This window comes from Marmota flaviventris, chromosome 18 (assembly GCF_047511675.1).
Source record: "Marmota flaviventris isolate mMarFla1 chromosome 18, mMarFla1.hap1, whole genome shotgun sequence".
In the NCBI taxonomy this organism is placed as follows: Eukaryota; Metazoa; Chordata; class Mammalia; order Rodentia; family Sciuridae; genus Marmota; species Marmota flaviventris.
This window is the reverse complement of record NC_092515.1, coordinates 15,236,929-15,254,653: the sequence shown is the minus strand read 5'-3', so window position 1 is coordinate 15,254,653 and position 17,725 is coordinate 15,236,929. Positions and strand designations below refer to the sequence as shown.

At 50.0% G+C, this 17,725-nt stretch overlaps 1 protein-coding gene across 3 annotated transcripts in view; it reads left to right on the top strand.

Moving 5' to 3' along the window:
- The window catches only part of Sipa1l3 (signal induced proliferation associated 1 like 3), a 235,067-nt gene that overhangs the window by 146,979 nt on the left and 70,363 nt on the right, over positions 1–17,725 (top strand). For all 3 annotated transcript variants that reach the window (XM_071604089.1, XM_071604088.1, XM_071604087.1), the window contains exons 5-9: positions 3,514–3,702; positions 4,543–4,717; positions 7,443–7,546; positions 9,095–9,252; positions 15,865–16,441. In XM_071604089.1, the coding sequence (XP_071460190.1) occupies positions 3,514–3,702; positions 4,543–4,717; positions 7,443–7,546; positions 9,095–9,252; positions 15,865–16,441 (1,203 nt within the window). The remainder of the gene's footprint in view (positions 1–3,513; positions 3,703–4,542; positions 4,718–7,442; positions 7,547–9,094; positions 9,253–15,864; positions 16,442–17,725) is intronic.

Here is a 17,725-nt window from a genome sequence, read left to right as displayed (position 1 = left end):
AAGTTTGGGTTTTTATTTTCTTCATCACTTTTTCTTTTTTATGAATAATGTACAAAACCTCATTGTTAATAATTTAAACAGTACACAGTATGCAAAGTAGAAAGGGGAACATGTTAGTAAGTGAAGAAAGCCATGCCCCGGTGTCTAAAGGGACCCTGTCTGTGTTCAGCAGGTGCATCTGAGTGTGTACGTGTGCGCAGGTGTGCGTGTGTGCATGTGAGCTTATCTAAAAAATCCCAAAAGCATACTGTTAAGCAGGAGGAGAGCAAACTGGAGTTTCCTCTTGAGGCTGAAGCATTTCTTGAGTGTCTGTGTGACTTTGTGCGTGTACGTTTGGCACGTCTGCATGTAGTAATGGCTGACACATTTGCACTCTCGCTATGTTCCAGATATAGTGCTGAGCAGTACACGTGGGCTTTCATTTTGAATCTTTGCAGTTCTTTGAAGTAGGCATTCTCATCCCCGTTTTGTCAATGAGGAAATGGGCAGAGAGAAATTAAGCTACTAGTTCAGAGTCACAGAGCAAGGGAGGGGCACTTGAAGGTTATAGCCACCTCCCTGTGCAGAAGGGCAGGAACGCATCTGAGCCAGGAGCGGGTGGAGACTAACCCACACAAATAGTGTCCTTTCTTATGTGGCACTGTGTCTCTCTCACAACTCACTAAACCTCAGTGAGATGATGCCAGATGGCCCTGGGTTCCGAGCAGAGACCGGTGACCTGACTGCTCCAGGGGAGAGGATGGGAGTGGGGTGGGGTCGGGGAACCCCGGAGGGAGGAGGCAGCCACGTGGTGGGGGATCATGGTGGACACCACCAGGTAGAGGGGGATGGCACTTGTGACCCAACAGTGCCCTACTTCTTTTCCCTAGTGCAGAAGGACGAGCAGGGAGCTTTTTTAAGTAGTGAGTGTTGGTGAAATGGCCAAAGCCAAATATGAGCCTAGGACACCTGCCCGCCACGTGGAGGAATGGAGGTTTGTCGGTTGGTTTTTCATTTCTGGGAATTGAACCCAGTGATACTCTCCCAGTGGTCTGCACTCCCAGCCCTTTTTTATTTTGACACAGGGTCTCATGATGTTGGTGAGGCTGGCCTCAAACTTGCCATCCTCCTGTCTCCGCTTTCCAAGTCACTGGGATTATAGGCATGTGCCACCAGGCCAGAATGAAGATCTCTGGTCCTTGAGGTCTTTTGTCCCCAGCAGAGGGCACTGTGGGACAGTGTCTATAGGAATCAAAGATGCTCATCCTGTTGGTGCATTAATTGAAACCTACAGCCCTGCAGCCACCCAGACTGGCAAGGCAAAGCGCCTGACGTCGTTGCTGTTCAAGACTGCTTTGCTTATGATATGAGAGATTTGTTTGTTTATTAATCAGCGGGGCCAGAACTGGGAACCCCCAACCGTGAGATCATTCCATTCCTTCCATGCTCACCTCTTGCCCAGGTCCTGTTTGGCAAGGGTGGGCTGTGTGCTTGGAGGCGGGGTCATGACACACTTTTGCTGCCTCCCATGTCTGTTGACTTAGGTGAGCAAGTTTTTGCAGTTAACACTGATCTCCTTTAGTGTTTAAAACACAGCTCCAAGTGTGTGCTAGTAAGCCCCTGGGGGAGGGATTTTTTCCCTGTGATGTGTTTCAGGCTGTTGCCATGCATTCTTGGTATGGTTTTGACCTGCTGTGCCCGGCCCAGTGCATGGCATAACCTCATGGCCAGCAGCACTCTGTGGCTGGAAGCATGGCTGGTGTTAGTGAGGACGTGGGGCAGTGGGGGCTCCCAGACAGGCTAGCAGGATGTAAATTAGTACAGCCACTTGGAAATCTCTTGGCAGTTTAGTAAAACTGAAAATTAGCATGCCTAGAAATTTAGCAATTTCTAGGTGTAAACCCAAAAGAAAATATGTTCATGTGCACCAAGAGGTGCTTCTGTAAATGTTCTAACAGCACCATTCACAGTTGTCAAATACTGGAAGCAGTTGGGGCGCTCTTCAGCGGTAGAAAGGAATAAATCCACCAGGGTAAAAACATCTACTTACCTACCTCTCGCTACCACACGGTCGAATCTCACATACACAGCGTTAAGAGAAAGAAAACCAGATAACAAAGAATACAGATTGCCCCTGGGGCTGCAGCTCAGTGGTAGAGACCTGTCTAGAATGCACCAGGCCTGGGTTCCACCCCAGCACCATGAGAAAGAAAGAAATCGATAAATCTCAGGTGTTTTTTTTTTGTTTGTTTGTTTGTTTTTTGTTTTTTCCTTTTTCTTTATGAAACCATCAAAAAACTAGTGCCTTGGGGCTGGGGTTGTTGGCTCAGCGGTAGAGCACTCGCCTCGCAAGTGCAAGGCCCTGGGTTCCATCCTCACCACAACATAAAAATAAATAAATAAAGTACAAAAATAAATATTAAAGAAAAAAAAAACGGCGCCGTGGTTTCATATGTAAGCCGATGCGATTATGCAGGACCAACAGGAGTTCCACATGAGCATTCATGGTAATAACATTTATTTATTTATTTTGGTGCTAGGCATCTAACCCAGGGCCCTCTACCGGTAAGCTACCTCCCCAGTCCTTTTTGTGTTTTATTTTGAGATCCGGTCTTGCTAAGTTCCTGAGGCTAGCCTCCCAGGTAGCTGGGATTGCAGGTGTGCACCACCACACCTGGCTACGTTTATAACATAATGTTGTTGTGGTGATGACAGTGGGAAGCCGCCTCCTCATGGAGCCTGTTTAACTCCTGCTGTGCTTCCTATAACCCACAGGACAGAGTCCTAGCTCTTTTCCCATTCTTAGAACAGGACTAGTGGAATGAGTTAGACATCATTACCCTAAGTACATGTATGAAAACACAAATGGTGTGAAAATATTTTGTGTACAGTGGCTTGAAAAATTGTGCTCTTTATGTGTAATAAGAAATTAATTGCTTTCTGCCACTGTGTACAACAAATTAGAATAAAATTAACAGGACTAGTACCCAGGAGGCAGCATCTGTCATGTGCTGGACAAAGGAAGGCACATGGTATTTCATTTAACCTTCCAACAACCTGTCAGGGTGATTGTACTATCACTGTGCCCATTTTTGTACCACAGAAGAGGACATTGAGGCTCAGAAATCTGAAGTCACTTGGGACTTCAAGATCATGTGGAAAAGAGGCAGCAAGTCTGGCTCTGACCCAAGACATTTGATCAGCCCCTAGAAATTTTTTTCCCCCATAGTCCTGTGGATTGAACCCCAGAGTGCTGTACCACGGAGCTACATCCCTACCCCTGCCTCACTGCTTTTTTTTTTTTTGATAGGGTCTCACTAAGTTACCCAAGCTGGCCTTAAATTTTGATAGGGTCTCACTAAGTTACCCGAGCTGGCCTTAAACTTGCATTCTTCTGCGTCGCCTTCCAAGTAGCTGGGATTGCAGGCGTGTGCCGCCATGCCCGGCTTACCTTCAGAGCTTCTAATCCCTCGCACATGCTTCTTGTCTCAAGGCCTGAGAACCTCCTAACCTTCCCTCCTCTTCCTTGAGTAGCTCATCACCCTGCGGGGCTCCATCCTGGAGGATGCAACCCCCACAGCCACCAAGCATGGGACTGGGCGGGGCCTGCCCCTGAAGGATGCCCTGGAGTACGTCATCCCTGAGCTCAACATCCACTGCCTGCGACTGGCTCTCAACACTCCCAAGGTGACGGAGCAGCTGCTGAAGCTCGACGAGCAAGGGGTGAGCAGGGCTCGGGGCGGGCGCACCACCTGCAGTCCCACTCCCAGCCCCTCTTTCCTCCTCATTTTATTTATTGATTTTTGGCAAGTAACAAAACTCACTTGATTTAGTATCAGCAACAGGAAGAATCTGTGATCAGATTCTAGGAGTGGCAAGAACAGCGTCCTGGAAGGGAGACAACCACCAGGAAGTTGGTGCGAGTGTGCGTGTGTGTGTGTCACACGTGCACACTGCCACATGAGAGAGGGTGAAAGGGAAAGCCACCTCTGCACACTGGCTCCTGGTGTCTCTCTGGCCCCTCCCATAGCTGCCAGCATTGCTCTTGGACTTCCAGCCACATGCAGACCCCAGCTAGCTGAGTCTCAGTGCCATAGAGTCACTAATTAGCCCCTGTGTAAATCAGATTCAGACTCCATGGTCCAGGGACCAGGAGGATCAAGGGTACCAGAAACAAGCATGGTCAGTAGGGGCTATCCCCACTAAAGTAGCCTAGACCTCAAGCCTGGAGCCCCGAGGTTTTGCTCAGCCAATGCCCATCCACCTCCTGTAGGAAGCTGGCCATGCTACCATCTCTGCCTTAAGAGTGACATCGACAGCCACCCTCCGTCCACAGTAGAGAGAGCAGGCGGCAGAGACACCTCCCTGCACTTCTCTGGAAAGGGCGGGTGGAGAGAGACAGCTGGGCTCTGCCCCACATCTCTTTCCTTCCTCCTGGCCATGGCTGACTTCCCAGGTGGTCACAGCAGCTCCTGGACTCAGCACCTCAGAACCTCCCCTTATTCCATCCTCTCCCCCCCGCCTGGCCAGGCCAGGCCCACACAGCTGCTCTTGCCTCCACAGCTGTGCCGGAAACACAAGGTGGGCATCCTGTACTGCAAAGCTGGCCAGAGCTCCGAGGAGGAGATGTACAACAACGAGGAGGCTGGGCCGGCCTTCGAGGAGTTCCTTGCCCTCCTGGGCGAGAAGGTCTGCCTGAAGGGCTTCACCAAGTACGCCGCCCAGCTGGACGTGAAGAGTAAGTGATGGCCACGTAGATCCGATGGGAAGGAGTTACAGGGACTGGTGCAGCCAAGGCAAGGACATGGGATATGGGACATCTCAGGTGCCACTGGCGGGAGCACAAATAGTGCAACCACTTGGGAAGGCAGTGTACTGTATTCTAGTAAAGTCTGAAGACATCCTGTTGTATGAATCGGCGGTTGCTGTCTTAGCATGTGCTCTGCAGGCTCTGGACGTGGCCTCAGGAGACATGGGGCCTGGATTGCGCCCTGCGGAACCTAGGATAGTCACAAGCAGAGCCGCACCAGCCTGGAGGAGGGCCGCCTGCCCCGTGTCACACTAGCAGCAGGTCTCAGGAGAGCAGGCACCAAAGGTGTCTTTCACGTGCCAGTTAGTTAAAACGCATAACAGCATATTGTTTGGGAATTTGTTCTTAAATAGCAGAACTCTAAGGAAACACAAGGGAATGAGAGATGCCACGTCCCAGCCAGTGGGCAGCTCTGCGAGGAGCAGGTGGATGTGACCGGAAGACGGTGCTCATGGTAGAGGGTTGGTGGCCTTCTCTCTGCACAGATGCATGTGCACACGGGAATGCATCTGATGTGCAGGAATGAAACGCTTCATGATGAGTGGTTTGGGAACAGGGATGGATGACATTCATGGGTGTCAGAGTTTCCTGGGAAATGGAAATTGTCCTGAGGGGTGGGCTGTCAGTGGGTTAGTGGCTTAGGCTGGAAGTCAGAAAGCCCCAGGATGAGCCAGGAGTGGTGGCACACGTCTGGAGTCCCAGAGGTTTGGGAGGCTGAGTTCAGGAGGATCACAAGTTCAAGGGCAGCCTCAGCACTTTAGCAAGACCCTAAGTAACTTGGCAAGACCCTGTCTAAAAATAAAAAAAAAAGGGGGGGGCTGGGGATGTGGCTCAGTGGTTAAGCACCCACGGGTTCAATCCCCAGCACCAAAAAGAAAGAAAGAAAAAGCCCCAGAATGCCTGAATCACTTGTTCTCCCCCACACCGCCCCAAGCCTCAGTTTGCTCAACTGGAAAATGGAGGCCCGGGTCAGGAGATCAGTCTGGGAAAGCTAAATAAAATATTAGCCAGCACATGTGGCTGTCATTATCCCTTCACCTGTACCGAAGGAGACCATAGGAATAAGCATACTGTAGTGTCATTTGCTGCTTTTGTGGTCTTTGGGCCAGTTGGCTTTGCTTCCTCATCTGCAGAGCAAGGGTAATAGTTGCACTTACCTTAGGGGCATGGCGAGAGGTAAATGTGACAAGCAGGTGTTCTCAGAGAACCCCAGAAAGCATAGTGTCCCAGGGCAGAATCTCCCTCACTGAAAGCAGGGATGCCCCTAACTTGAGGAGCTACTTGGAAGTTGCCTGGCTCTGGCATTAGCCAGCTGTGACTTTGGTGTCCCCATCTAACATTAAGAGGTAGCATAGGATGCTGTTTAAAAAAACAGATCGAGAGGCCTAGAGGCCTGGCGCAGCAGCACACACCTGTAATCCCAGCAGCTTGGGAGACTAAGAAAAGAGGTTTGAAAATTCGAGACCAGCTTCAGCAACTTAGTGAGGCCCTATCTCAAAAAATGGGGAGGCAGTGTTGGGGATATGGCTGAGTTGTAGGGTACTTCTGGGTTCAATCCTCAGTACTAAAAATGGAAAAAAAAATAGCTCTAGAGGGGCTGGGTTTATAGTTCAGTGATAGAGCACTTGTCTGGCAGGCACAGGTCTTGGGTTCCATCCCCAGCACTGGGGAAAAGCAAAACAAAACCGTATGCCAGGCGTGGTTGTGCAGAATGTAGACCCAACTACTGGGGAGGCTGAGATGGGAGCCCCGATGAGTGCGAGGAATTCAATACCAGCCTGGGCAATAGTAAGACCCATCTCAAAAAGAAAAAAAAAAAATCAGATCTGGAGTCAGCTAACCTGAATTCTGATCCAGACTCCACCACTCATTGCAGTGTGACCTCTTTGTGCCTCAGTTTCCCCCTGTGAAACATGGGGTCAGTAACCAGGTATGCCTCTCCCCAATCATAACCCCCCCCTCCTGTTAGAGATAACCAATATCCTGACTCGCGTGATAATCATTTCTTGCTTTCCTTAGCTTTGCTCCTTTTGTATGCATCCCTAAACAATATAACTTGTCTGGCCTGCTGTTGCATGGAACCATGAACAGAACCATAATGTGTGTTCCTTTGTGTCTGGTGTTTCTCACGCAATCTTATACTCATAGGATTTCACCCATGTTGCACCTGTGCCTTGTTCTTTTTCCTGGCTGTATATTTTTCCACAGTATATATATACCACAGTGTGTTGATCCATTCTTTTTGACTGATGTTTGAAGATTCTTGTACCCACATCAAAGGGAATGTGTGCGTAAATGCTGAAAGCTCTGTCCTAGGAGACAAAGCTCTGGGCTGTCAGTTAAGCCTACCATCAGGTTTAAGAGAAATTGCCAAAAGGTTTTCCAGTATGGTTGCACCAATTTATACACCTAACCTGCCACACCAAGGGTTCCAGTTTATCCACATCCTCACCAACCCTTGGTATTGTCAGACTTTTTAATTTCTATCAGTCTGGTGGGTGTATAGCGGGAGGTTTCCTTTTTATTTTAATTTATTTTAAAGAATGGATTTAAGTAAAAGCATCAAGTTAAAAACTAGCACAGATGGTACGTGGGATATGGCAAAAACCCAGAGGCTTTGGAAGTGTGGTACTAACTCATGTTTCTGTCCCAGCCGACTCCACGGGAACCCACTCCCTCTACACGACGTACCAGGACTACGAGATCATGTTCCACGTCTCTACCCTACTCCCTTACACCCCCAACAACAGGCAGCAGGTCAGTATTTCCATTTGGTGCACAGTTGGGTTCAGGGCATTCTCCCTGCCCGGGACCACTGGCTGGCTGCCCACCCAGCACTGGCTCTCCTGGGGCCATCCTGTGAATCAGAGGGAGGCCCTTGGCCTCAGAGCCCCTCAGTCTCATGGTCACTTCATCTGGGAGCTAGAGGCTAAGCCAGGTGTGAAGTCTGGTTGACACCAGTTCTGCTGTTCCTGGCTGCCCTGCCTGCTTCTACCTATCCCCACTCCTCCAGGGTCTCTTGAGTCATCACTGGCCTCATGAGAAAGAAGAGCAAATTAGCATTGTTTTTCCTGCCAACTCAAACCAAACTGGCATAAGAACAAAAAGTGGGACTTACTGGGTTATATAACTGAGGGAGAAGGCTGGCTTTACATATTGCTGAATCCAGGGCTCAGAGAGTCTTAGGAATCCTCTCATTTCTCACCCCTGCTTTTCTTTGTAGTGACTTTATTCATGAATTTTCCCTAATAGTGGCAAAGATGCCCCCTAGCAGCCCTAGTTCTATCCTATCTTCTTAGCCATGCCACAGGAAAGAGATTTGTTCCTTCCAGTTGTCCCAGGAACATTTCAGGGCTGAATCTCGCTAAACCATTCACCTGCCCAGGCTCTGGGCCTGGGATGGGGATGGAATGAGCCAACAGGCCAAGCCCGAGGTGCCCGTCCTGGAGGGTGGGTGGGGTCCGCTCAACCTGAGACAGGGCAGAGGTCAGGTGACTTCCCGGAGGGAATGGGTGACTAAAGGGAGAAGAAAGGGTACCAGGTGGGCACCGACAGCGGACACCAACTGCCAGGAGGCCACCAGTGCTGCCAGCTCCTCTCCTGGACACACCTCATGGACTGCGCCTGGGAAGCAAATTCCTAATTTCTAGGGAACAGAAGCCCCACGGAGTGCTGAGAATTTAGAAAATGTGCATTTTTTCCCTGATGGTACAAGTGACATCATAGGTTTTCCAGACCAGAAGTGGTCACGTATCATTAACTGCGAGGTTACCCTAACTGTAAAGAACATTTGTCTTGGAATTAGACCTTAGTTCTGTCTTTGACACTTGCTAGTTGTGCATGACCTTGGTAAGTGATGTCTTCTTTCTTGGTCCCTCCTGTGTCAAATGGTCTGAGCGGTAGCACCATGTCTCGTGGTCCTTGAGAAAGGGCCAGCCCAGGCAGGGTACAGGAGACAGGCAGTGCCTGCTCCCGGGTCTCTGGGGACCTAGTGGGGAAAGCTTGACTGGTAGAGTTCAACAGCAGTGGATGGAATTCTGGTTCTCGCTCTCCATCGTTGGGTGACATAGGACAAGTCACTTAACCTTGTGAGCCTGTTTTTTCATCAGTAAAAGAGGGTGAACGATGCTCCTCTGAGCAGGACAGGGACAGGACCTGATTCAGGTGCTCACAGGCTCCCTCTCGCTGCATGCGGGAACCGGCCACGGGTGCAGCAGGAACAAGGAACTCCTGTGATGGTCCGGGCAGGACCCCTTGATCCAGCCGGTGACGTTTCCTTTCTCCCTTCCTATGCCTGTTTACCAGCTGCTGAGGAAGAGGCACATAGGGAACGACATTGTGACGATCATCTTCCAGGAGCCTGGAGCACTACCTTTCACCCCCAAGAACATCCGCTCACACTTTCAGCATGTCTTCATCATCGTCCGCGTCCACAACCCCTGTACGGATAATGTCTGCTACAGGTACGTGCCACCGTCCCCACTGTCCACGCCCACTGAACACTGGGGCTAGTCACCAGCAGCAGGCAGCACGCAGAGAGGGTCGACAGCCCGGCCAGGCCAGCCACCTCCTGTGCTGCTTGGTAGCTGCCCAGTTGGGGCTCTGTCCACCTTCCCACACCACCTCAGAGGATTCCGGCCCCCAGGGGCACGCTCCACAATTCTGATGAAGAAGCCAGCAGGGATTACACCTGACCTCTGCCACACACAGAGGTACGGCATATCTCCAGAGACCTGGGATCTTTTGCTGCAGATGACAGAAAACCCACTTGGCCTGGCTGAGCACAAAGAGGCAGTTGTGTGTGTTGGCTCTAAAAATGATGCGGGGAGGCCCAGCTGGGCATTGCACCTCCTGCACGGCATCCTTGCTCTGGCCGCTCTCAGCTCGGCACCCCCCAGCTGTAGGTCTGGCAGCAAGAGCTCTTCCTTTTCAGGAGTGGAGCAGAAGCCCCATAATGAAGGCCACTGACCTAGCTGGAGACAGGCGTCTTTCCTAGAGCCAAATGATCAACCAGGCCGGGCAGCAGGCTGCAAGAACAGAGGCCCAGGAATGATGGCCTAATGGAAAATCTGGGGACAGAAGGATGGGGACAGGGCAGGCTGACCCCTACAAAGGTAGTTGCCACTTGGGCGGTAGAGTTGAGGGGTTTAATTCACAAATGGACAGGTAGCACAGGCCTCAAACCTATTCTATGTCCTTGTTCTGTGTCCTCCTTGGCACCAGTGCCCTCAGGGAGTGGACAGGAGGGCAGCTGTGGTCCTTGGAAACCATGCACTCAGTAACCAGGCCCAAGCTGTCAGCGTGGCCTGGGAGACTTGGAACAGGGCAAGGTGTGCTACTTGCTATTTTTTGAGAGTGATTTCAAATTTAAAAGATGCAAGAGGATGTGCAGATAACAGTGTCCCAGTCAACCCATCCCCTGCACAGAGGTGGCCAGGTGAGCCCCCGCTTGGGTCTCCTGATGCTTCACGCACACAGCAAATACATGTAAATTTCTTTTCCACCTTTTAAACATAAATGGAAGCAGGCTGTGCACACTGCTTCATGTCCTGTCTTTTTTTTTAACCCAACATCTTTGAGCTCTTTCCATACCAGTAAAGTGTGTCTTCTCCTTCATGATGCGGAACATCCCATCTCATGGACGCACTGTCTGTTGACGGGCGCTGGGGTTGCTTCCTGGCGCCTGCAGTTGTTTCTTCACCTGTTGCACCTGTGACCAAGTGTGCAGCTGCAGGATAAACTCCTAAAATGGAAGTGCTGGGTCACGGGTGTGTGCACATGTGCACTGATAGTCTTGGTGCAATCACCAGAATTTACCAGTTTCTTTTGTGAACTGGGCATGCCTGTGTGCTTGGCTCATTGATGAGAACGACTACTGGGTGTGCTGCCCAGTGGCTGCTGGGAGCCAACACGCCGTGTGGCAGGGCCACCTAACTAGGACATCCAAGGCCTGAAATTTCCTCTCTCCCAGTTCATCTGTTCCCAGGATGTACAACAGCAGCCACAGAGCACCAGCACCTTGGGTTCTGCGTGCAGCAGAGGTCAGGTGGATGATGCCAGGGTTTAGAGGTATTATTGTGCTAGTTAGCTGAGAGGTAGCCCCAGTAAGGGGAGATAGGAGAGGACCACACACGGAGGAGGCAGCCTTGTGCATCAGAGATGGTGATTAGCTTGGTCTGGTGGCCCTTCTCCCCTTCTCCCCTCCTCCCCACTCTGCCTCCCTCCTTCCTGGCTTCTCCCAGTCACCTGTCCCCCCACCTCCCGTGTCTTCAGGCCAGCCTCTGCTCATTTCCAGATGACTTCTATCTGTTGCACAAACGTTTCTTTCTTTCTTTCTTTTTAACTTACTTTAAAATATTTTTATTAGGGCCTGGGATGTAACTCAAGGGTAGAGCACTTGCCTAGCACACACAAAGCCCTGGGTTCCACCCCCCAGCACTTTAAAAAAAAAAAAAAGATTTATTATGTAATATTTTAAACATTCTGAAAAGTGCAGAAAATAATGTTCCATGTGCCCACCACCAGATTTAACAGATGTTAACATTTTGCCTTAATTTGTTTCATCTCTCCCTCTTCTTTATTTTTAAAGAAAGAAGCTGTTAAGATACAGCCAAAGCTGCCCCTCCCGGAGCCTGTGTCTCCCCTGTGGGAGGGAGCCTCGGGCACCAGCCTGACCTGCCCTCTGCCCTCTCCACCCCGCCTCCCCCTTCATGCAATTCCTGGTTGTCCTTCAAGACTCCACCATACACACCTCTGCCACCCTCCAGTGGGTGCTGCCCACTCTATGCTCTTGCCAGACATGTTTCTACAACAGCACTTGTCACAGCATAAAAACAACTGATGTGGCTCCTGCCTCCCTCCAAAATAACCCATGACATATTTACCTTCCTGTACCTATCATGACATGGCACTTAGCACACAGTAGACCCCAAAGGGCTGGCTAGATTAATGTCTGGCTCAGTCACTGAGGTGACTGGGTGCAGTGGCACACACCTGTAATCTCAGTGACTAGGGATGCTGAGGCAGGAGAATCACAACTTCGAGGCCAGTCTCAGCAACTTAGTGAGACCCTGTTTCAGAATTAAATGAAAGAGTTGGGGATATGGCTCAGTGGCTGAATGTCCTGAGCTCAGGACATTCAGAGATAGATAGGTAGATAGATAGATAGATAGATAGATAGATAGATAATTTTTTTCATGTATATTTTTTTTGGTATTCCTAGTACCAAAAAAAGTCACGGTGAATGTTCTAGAAATACTTGCTGAGCTGCAGGGATCAGGCAGCCTGGTGGTCCCACCATCTCCTGATCTTGTGATGAGTTTGTTCCCTTTCATATTTCAAGTGTGCTGTTGCTGAGTGGCACTCTTGCTTCTTGCCTGCACCCTGTGGAGTGTAAATAGCCCTGTCCCTCTGCTGGAAAGCGAGGGACCAGGCCATTCTGGCTGTCCAGAAACCTTCAACAGCTGCAGTTTCACAATTCTTAAAATCGTGAATTGGGACTATGAGAAAAGCCAAAATCTGTCACTAAGCAGCCAAGTGCTGAATGAAGCTGCAAAGCTCTTCCCATCTGTGAAGCACAATTAGACCACACCACGGACTTGACACGAGGGATTGGCAGGGTCGGGGGATTGGCAAATTCGGTCGGCTCATCCATCCCCTGGCCTGGGGGCAAGTTCATGCCCACAAAAGTTCTCACAGAGGAAGGCCTGCCTGGTTTGCATGGCCTTTGAAGAACATGTGCACCGGTAAAGGTCATTTTCAGGAAACATTGAGCGCACACCACTCCACATTGGGAGAGATCTTTTTCTTCTCTGTCTGTACAAGTCTCAGTTATTACATGAAAATATCAAGCACCTGCACTGGTGCTAGTTAATATGCTAAGTCCAGGGTGGTACCTGCCCATGCGACACTCCTAGAGTACAAAGGGACACCAGTGAGCACTGGAGGTAGAGAGCCAGGGCGTTGGCTAATCTGCCAGGGTCAAGCAGTGGCAAGTGTGCAGTCTCTCATTCTAGCTTTTGCGCTCTAATGTGTGTGTGTGTGTGTGTGTGTGTGTGTGTGTCTGTCTGTCTGTCTTTTTATTTTATTTTATTTTTTTTGGGGGGGGGGCAGGCTGGAGATCAATCCCAGGGCCTTTTACATGCCAAATAAGTGCTCTACTACTAGCCCTTCTTATTTTGAGACGGGATCTCACTAAGTTGTACTGGTTATCCTTGAACTTGAGATCTTCCTGCCTCAGCCTCCTGAGTAGCTGGGGTCACAGGTGTGCACCACCACACTCAGCTCTGTGGTTGCGTCTTTGCGGGCCTCCTGCACTTATTCTGTTCTCCGTGAGGCAGTCACAGTGATCTTTGCAGGTCGCCAGCCTGTTGTCATAATTGGCCAGCACCTGCATCCAGCAGGGATCTCGCAAGAAGCAGAGGCACCCTCTACCCCCTGACCCCATCTTCAGGAATTTAGGTGAAAGAAATTCGTGAACACATAACAGAAGTGTGGGTGGGTTAGGGGAATCACTGTGGGAAGGGGAGGCTTCCTGGAACAAGCAACATCCCGGAGCCATTACCCTACCTCCCAGGCTTGATGAGGATGACAGAAGTTTCTGGAAGCTGGTAAGAGCTGTGGCTGTAGGAAAGGGTCCTTTATATAAGGGAAATGCATCGTTGACTGATTTCTCATTATGCAGACATGGTAGGTAGGATGTCTTACCCAAATTGAGGTGGCCATGATGTCACAGGCCATATCATCTTTGTGTGTGTGTGTCCTCTCTAAATTTTTATTGGACATCATAATTACACATAACAGTGGGATTTGCCGTGCCATATTTGTACATGCACATAGCTGGGCAGTACAGTTTTATGGGGCTGCCATCATGTGTGGCCCCTCATTGCCCCAGATGTCATGACGTGGTATGTGGCTGTACTCCAACCTCTCCTCCACCTTCCCATCTCCTACATTGGCCAAGCTCAGTTAGAAACCAGAGGTCAGGGGAAACCAGGAGATGCACACTTTAAACATCTTCCTTCCAGAGCAGGGCAGATGGAAAGTGGGACACACCACCAGGGCCCCGTGTGGTCCAGCCCCTGGTGACCTTCCCAGCCTCCTCCTCCTTGCTGTCTGGGCTCTGACCCCCTCAGGCTCATTCCACCCTTTATGTGCCCTTTCCTACCCAGTCGCAGCACATGCCATGCCCTCTGTTGGCAGCCCTCAGCTTGTCACTTTCTCAGAAAAGCCTTCCCAGAATCCCCCCCTGTCCAAATCAGGTACTTCTGTTCTGTCGTGGTAAACTTCCTTTGTATAAGTTCGTGTATGTGCTTGGTTAGTATGTTTCTCCTCCTAAAGTTAAAGCTCTGGGAAGGCAGGAACCACTGCATTCCCAGCACCCAACAGAGGGGCATCCAGAAAGCACTCGTCAGACAGACGGTTGCACATTGCACCGTCCCAGTGCCGAGGGCAGGGGACAGGGAATTAGCCAAATCTGAATAAGCATTACATCGTGTTTGGTTTGCATGGAATGTTTTCCAGTCTATAATCCCTTTATTGAAAAAGTATCCTAAGGAGGAAGAGGAGAATAGGAACTTAGTACCCACAAACTGAGGCATCTATAGAGGACAAATCTAATGCATGTTGTACTTTAAGGAAAACTTAATTAACTCATCACTTGTTCCCTTCTATCAGCTCCTGTCACTGTGTATGAGAGCCACCTCCCTCACATGAAGACTCTGGCAGATGCCTTGACCTTTCTGCTGACTTTTAGAAATTGTCTACCCACAAACCGCTGAGGATTAATTCCATTTAATCACTAGAATGTCACATCCAAGATATTCATCAAATCTCTAAACTTGACTCTGAACAAATCTCTCCCTGCTCCCAGCTGAGGGCCACTTCCACCTGGGGAGCCTGGCTGGTCCCTGTTTCTCCACCCTGTCCTTAATCCCTGCCAACCTCGGCACACCCTTGAGGTCTTACAGGCAGGAGGCGACCTCAGTCTCCTCCCCACTGTTGCGGCAGCTTGGAGGCCCCTACCTGGGGCCCTGGTGAGGAGAGAATGGGCCTCGCCTCCAGCCCTGTCTCCAGGTTTCCTCTCCGTCTCTGTGATTAGCATAGTGGGTGATGGGGATCAAGAGTTTTGGTGAGCAGGTTTTTAGATCATTTCCCAAGTTGCTATCTGACTTCTATCACAACGGCATCTCTGTCAAAACCAAAGAAGAGGCCGAGGGGTGTGGCTTAATGGTAGAGCATGTGCTCAGCATGCATGAAGCCCTGGTTCCATCCCCAGAACCCCCCAGAAAAAAATGCTAGAGAAGAAAGAGTCCCATTGTAACTTACTGTTACAGTCAATTTTCAAAATAACCTTTGTTGAGATGGTTTATAAATTATACTAGTGTGACACAAGTGTTTAAAAGAACCAAATCACATAAATGTTCCGTATCGGTCAGCTGCTCTACAGTGAGCCTGGGTACCCACCCACCCTGCAACTCCGCAGCTCCGACCATCTCTTTTTGGCTCATGCACTTGCAGCTCAGTTTGGATCTGACTGGACTTGGCTCCAGGCCGGCCCCAGGTCTTCCTCTCCTTCTGAGACCAATAGGCTGGCTGGGGGCTATCTATCCTGTGGCAATGGCAGGAGCACAGGATGGTAGCTTCTCCCCTGACCCCCACACACAGTTCAAGCCTTTTTTGAAAGCCATTGACTAAATCAGGTCACATGCCCAGGCCAAGGATGGGGGTGGAGGGGTGGGCATTTCCTTCTTGAAAAGGTGGAGAGGATGGAAAGAATTTTATTCCAAACTTCAGTTTATATGCATATAAAACAAATATACAGTTTATATGTATATAAAACAAATATAACTGTGAAACCGTCCTTCAGTCTTGGTAGATGTTCAAACGCATACTATATCAACAGTAAAAATGTATGTATGGGCCTAAGACATGTCTTTAAGTTTCTAATCTATTAATTAGATACTGACTTCATAAGAAGGAAACTCCTATTTTTTTTATTTTTTATCATATATTTTCTTTCTAAAGACAGTCTTAGTGCTTTCCTTTCCATATCTAAATGATTTCTTCCTCCCCAGCATGGCTGTGACCCGATCCAAAGACGCTCCTCCTTTCGGTCCCCCCATCCCCAGTGGAACCACATTCCGCAAATCTGACGTTTTCAGAGACTTCTTGCTGGCCAAGGTGATTAATGCTGAGAACGCTGCCCACAAGTCCGACAAGTTCCACACCATGGCCACCAGGACCCGCCAGGAGTACCTCAAGGACCTGGCTGAAAACTGTGTCTCCAACACACCCATCGACTCCACCGGCAAGTTCAACCTCATCTCCCTGACCTCCAAGAAGAAGGAGAAGACGAAGGCACGGGCAGGCGCCGAGCAGCACAGTGCGGGGGCTATCGCCTGGCGGGTTGCAGCTCAGGACTTTGCCCAGGGGGTGGAAATCGACTGCATTTTGGGAATTTCCAATGAGTTTGTGGTGCTCCTGGACCTTCGCACTAAGGAGGTGGTGTTCAACTGCTACTGCGGGGATGTCATTGGCTGGACCCCGGACGCCTCAACACTGAAAATCTTCTATGGCCGAGGAGACCACATCTTCGTCCAGTCCACAGAGGGCTCTGTGGAGGACATAAGGGAAATCGTCCAGAGGCTGAAGGTAAGAGGGGGCTGAGCAGTGGCGTGTGGTTGGCATGTGTCGTGTGGCTGGCAGAGGCCTCGGGAACCCCTGAAACACTTTTCCTCTCCCAGTTCAGTCAGGCTGATGTGAATCGGCCCTGGGAGCACCAGAATTGTCACTTACACACTGGATCTGGTGGGTCCCGCAGCCCAGCTTCTTCATGGGGAAGGTTTGGGCCAGGGATTTGAGGCTTTCCGCGCCATCGTCACCTTGGAAAAACAAAAGGCATACTCATTAACCCTAGGAGTTGATGGAAAAATATAAGTTGAAGCTTACGTCAAAGATGCAAAAAAAAAAAAAGCAAGTGGGGCTGTGGTGTAGCTCCGAGGTAGAGCACTCCACGACAGGCTCTGGGTTTGAGCCCCAGGCACCTTCAAAAAAATAAAACAAAGACTGAAAACCTTAGTCCCGCTCTCCTGGTGGGAATCTCAGTCTCAGACCATTGGCCACAGCCAGAGTGGCAATGAGTTAGTACCCAGCTGGAAGTGGCTGCCTGAAGCTCTGTGCCAAGAAGTACTCAGAAAGAAGGTCCACTGTGGGTCCCGCGGCAGTTACCCCATGCAGGTGTGACAGAGTGGCGAGTCAGGCAAGCTGAAGCTAGAGGACAGCATACACAGCAGCTAGGAGCACAGGTTCTAGAGTTCAAAGGCCTGGCTCCAAGTCCTGGCGTTGTCACCTTTCCAGCAGCGTGACCTCCAGTGAGGTACTTAACCTCTGTATGATTCAGTTTCCCTAACTGAAAAATGGGACGGAGAATTACCTGTATCAAGTGGATGAGCTCTGTTGCCCAAACTTGCCTGACTTGGTGGCAGGGACCTCCGGTGCCACTGTGACTTGTGGCTGACCTCACCTTTCTAGGCCTTTGCATTCCCATTATGTTCAGGTTAGATTGATGAGCCCTGCTCACAGCTCCCTGACCTCACAATTCACACTGCTTCATAGGAAATAACAGTTGGTGTTTAGATTTCCCCATTAGGAGGTAAGTCTGGGCACTGAGGCCACTGTCTCTTTGCCCACTTGCTGGTCTCACATGCTTAAACTAGGACTGGCACATAGTAGGTGTTCAGTAAACACAGAGTAGTGATTGGTCAATTGGAGGAGTTTTTTGAACGTTTTCTCTGTATTATTCTACGTGCAAATGTCACATAATCTTGACACACACCCTCCAAGTGTAGGTCCTGTTTTGTCCCCTCTTGGTAGTTGTGGAAACTAGGCACAGGAAGGTATTGATACTCATATGAGATCCTACAGCCAGTAGGTGGC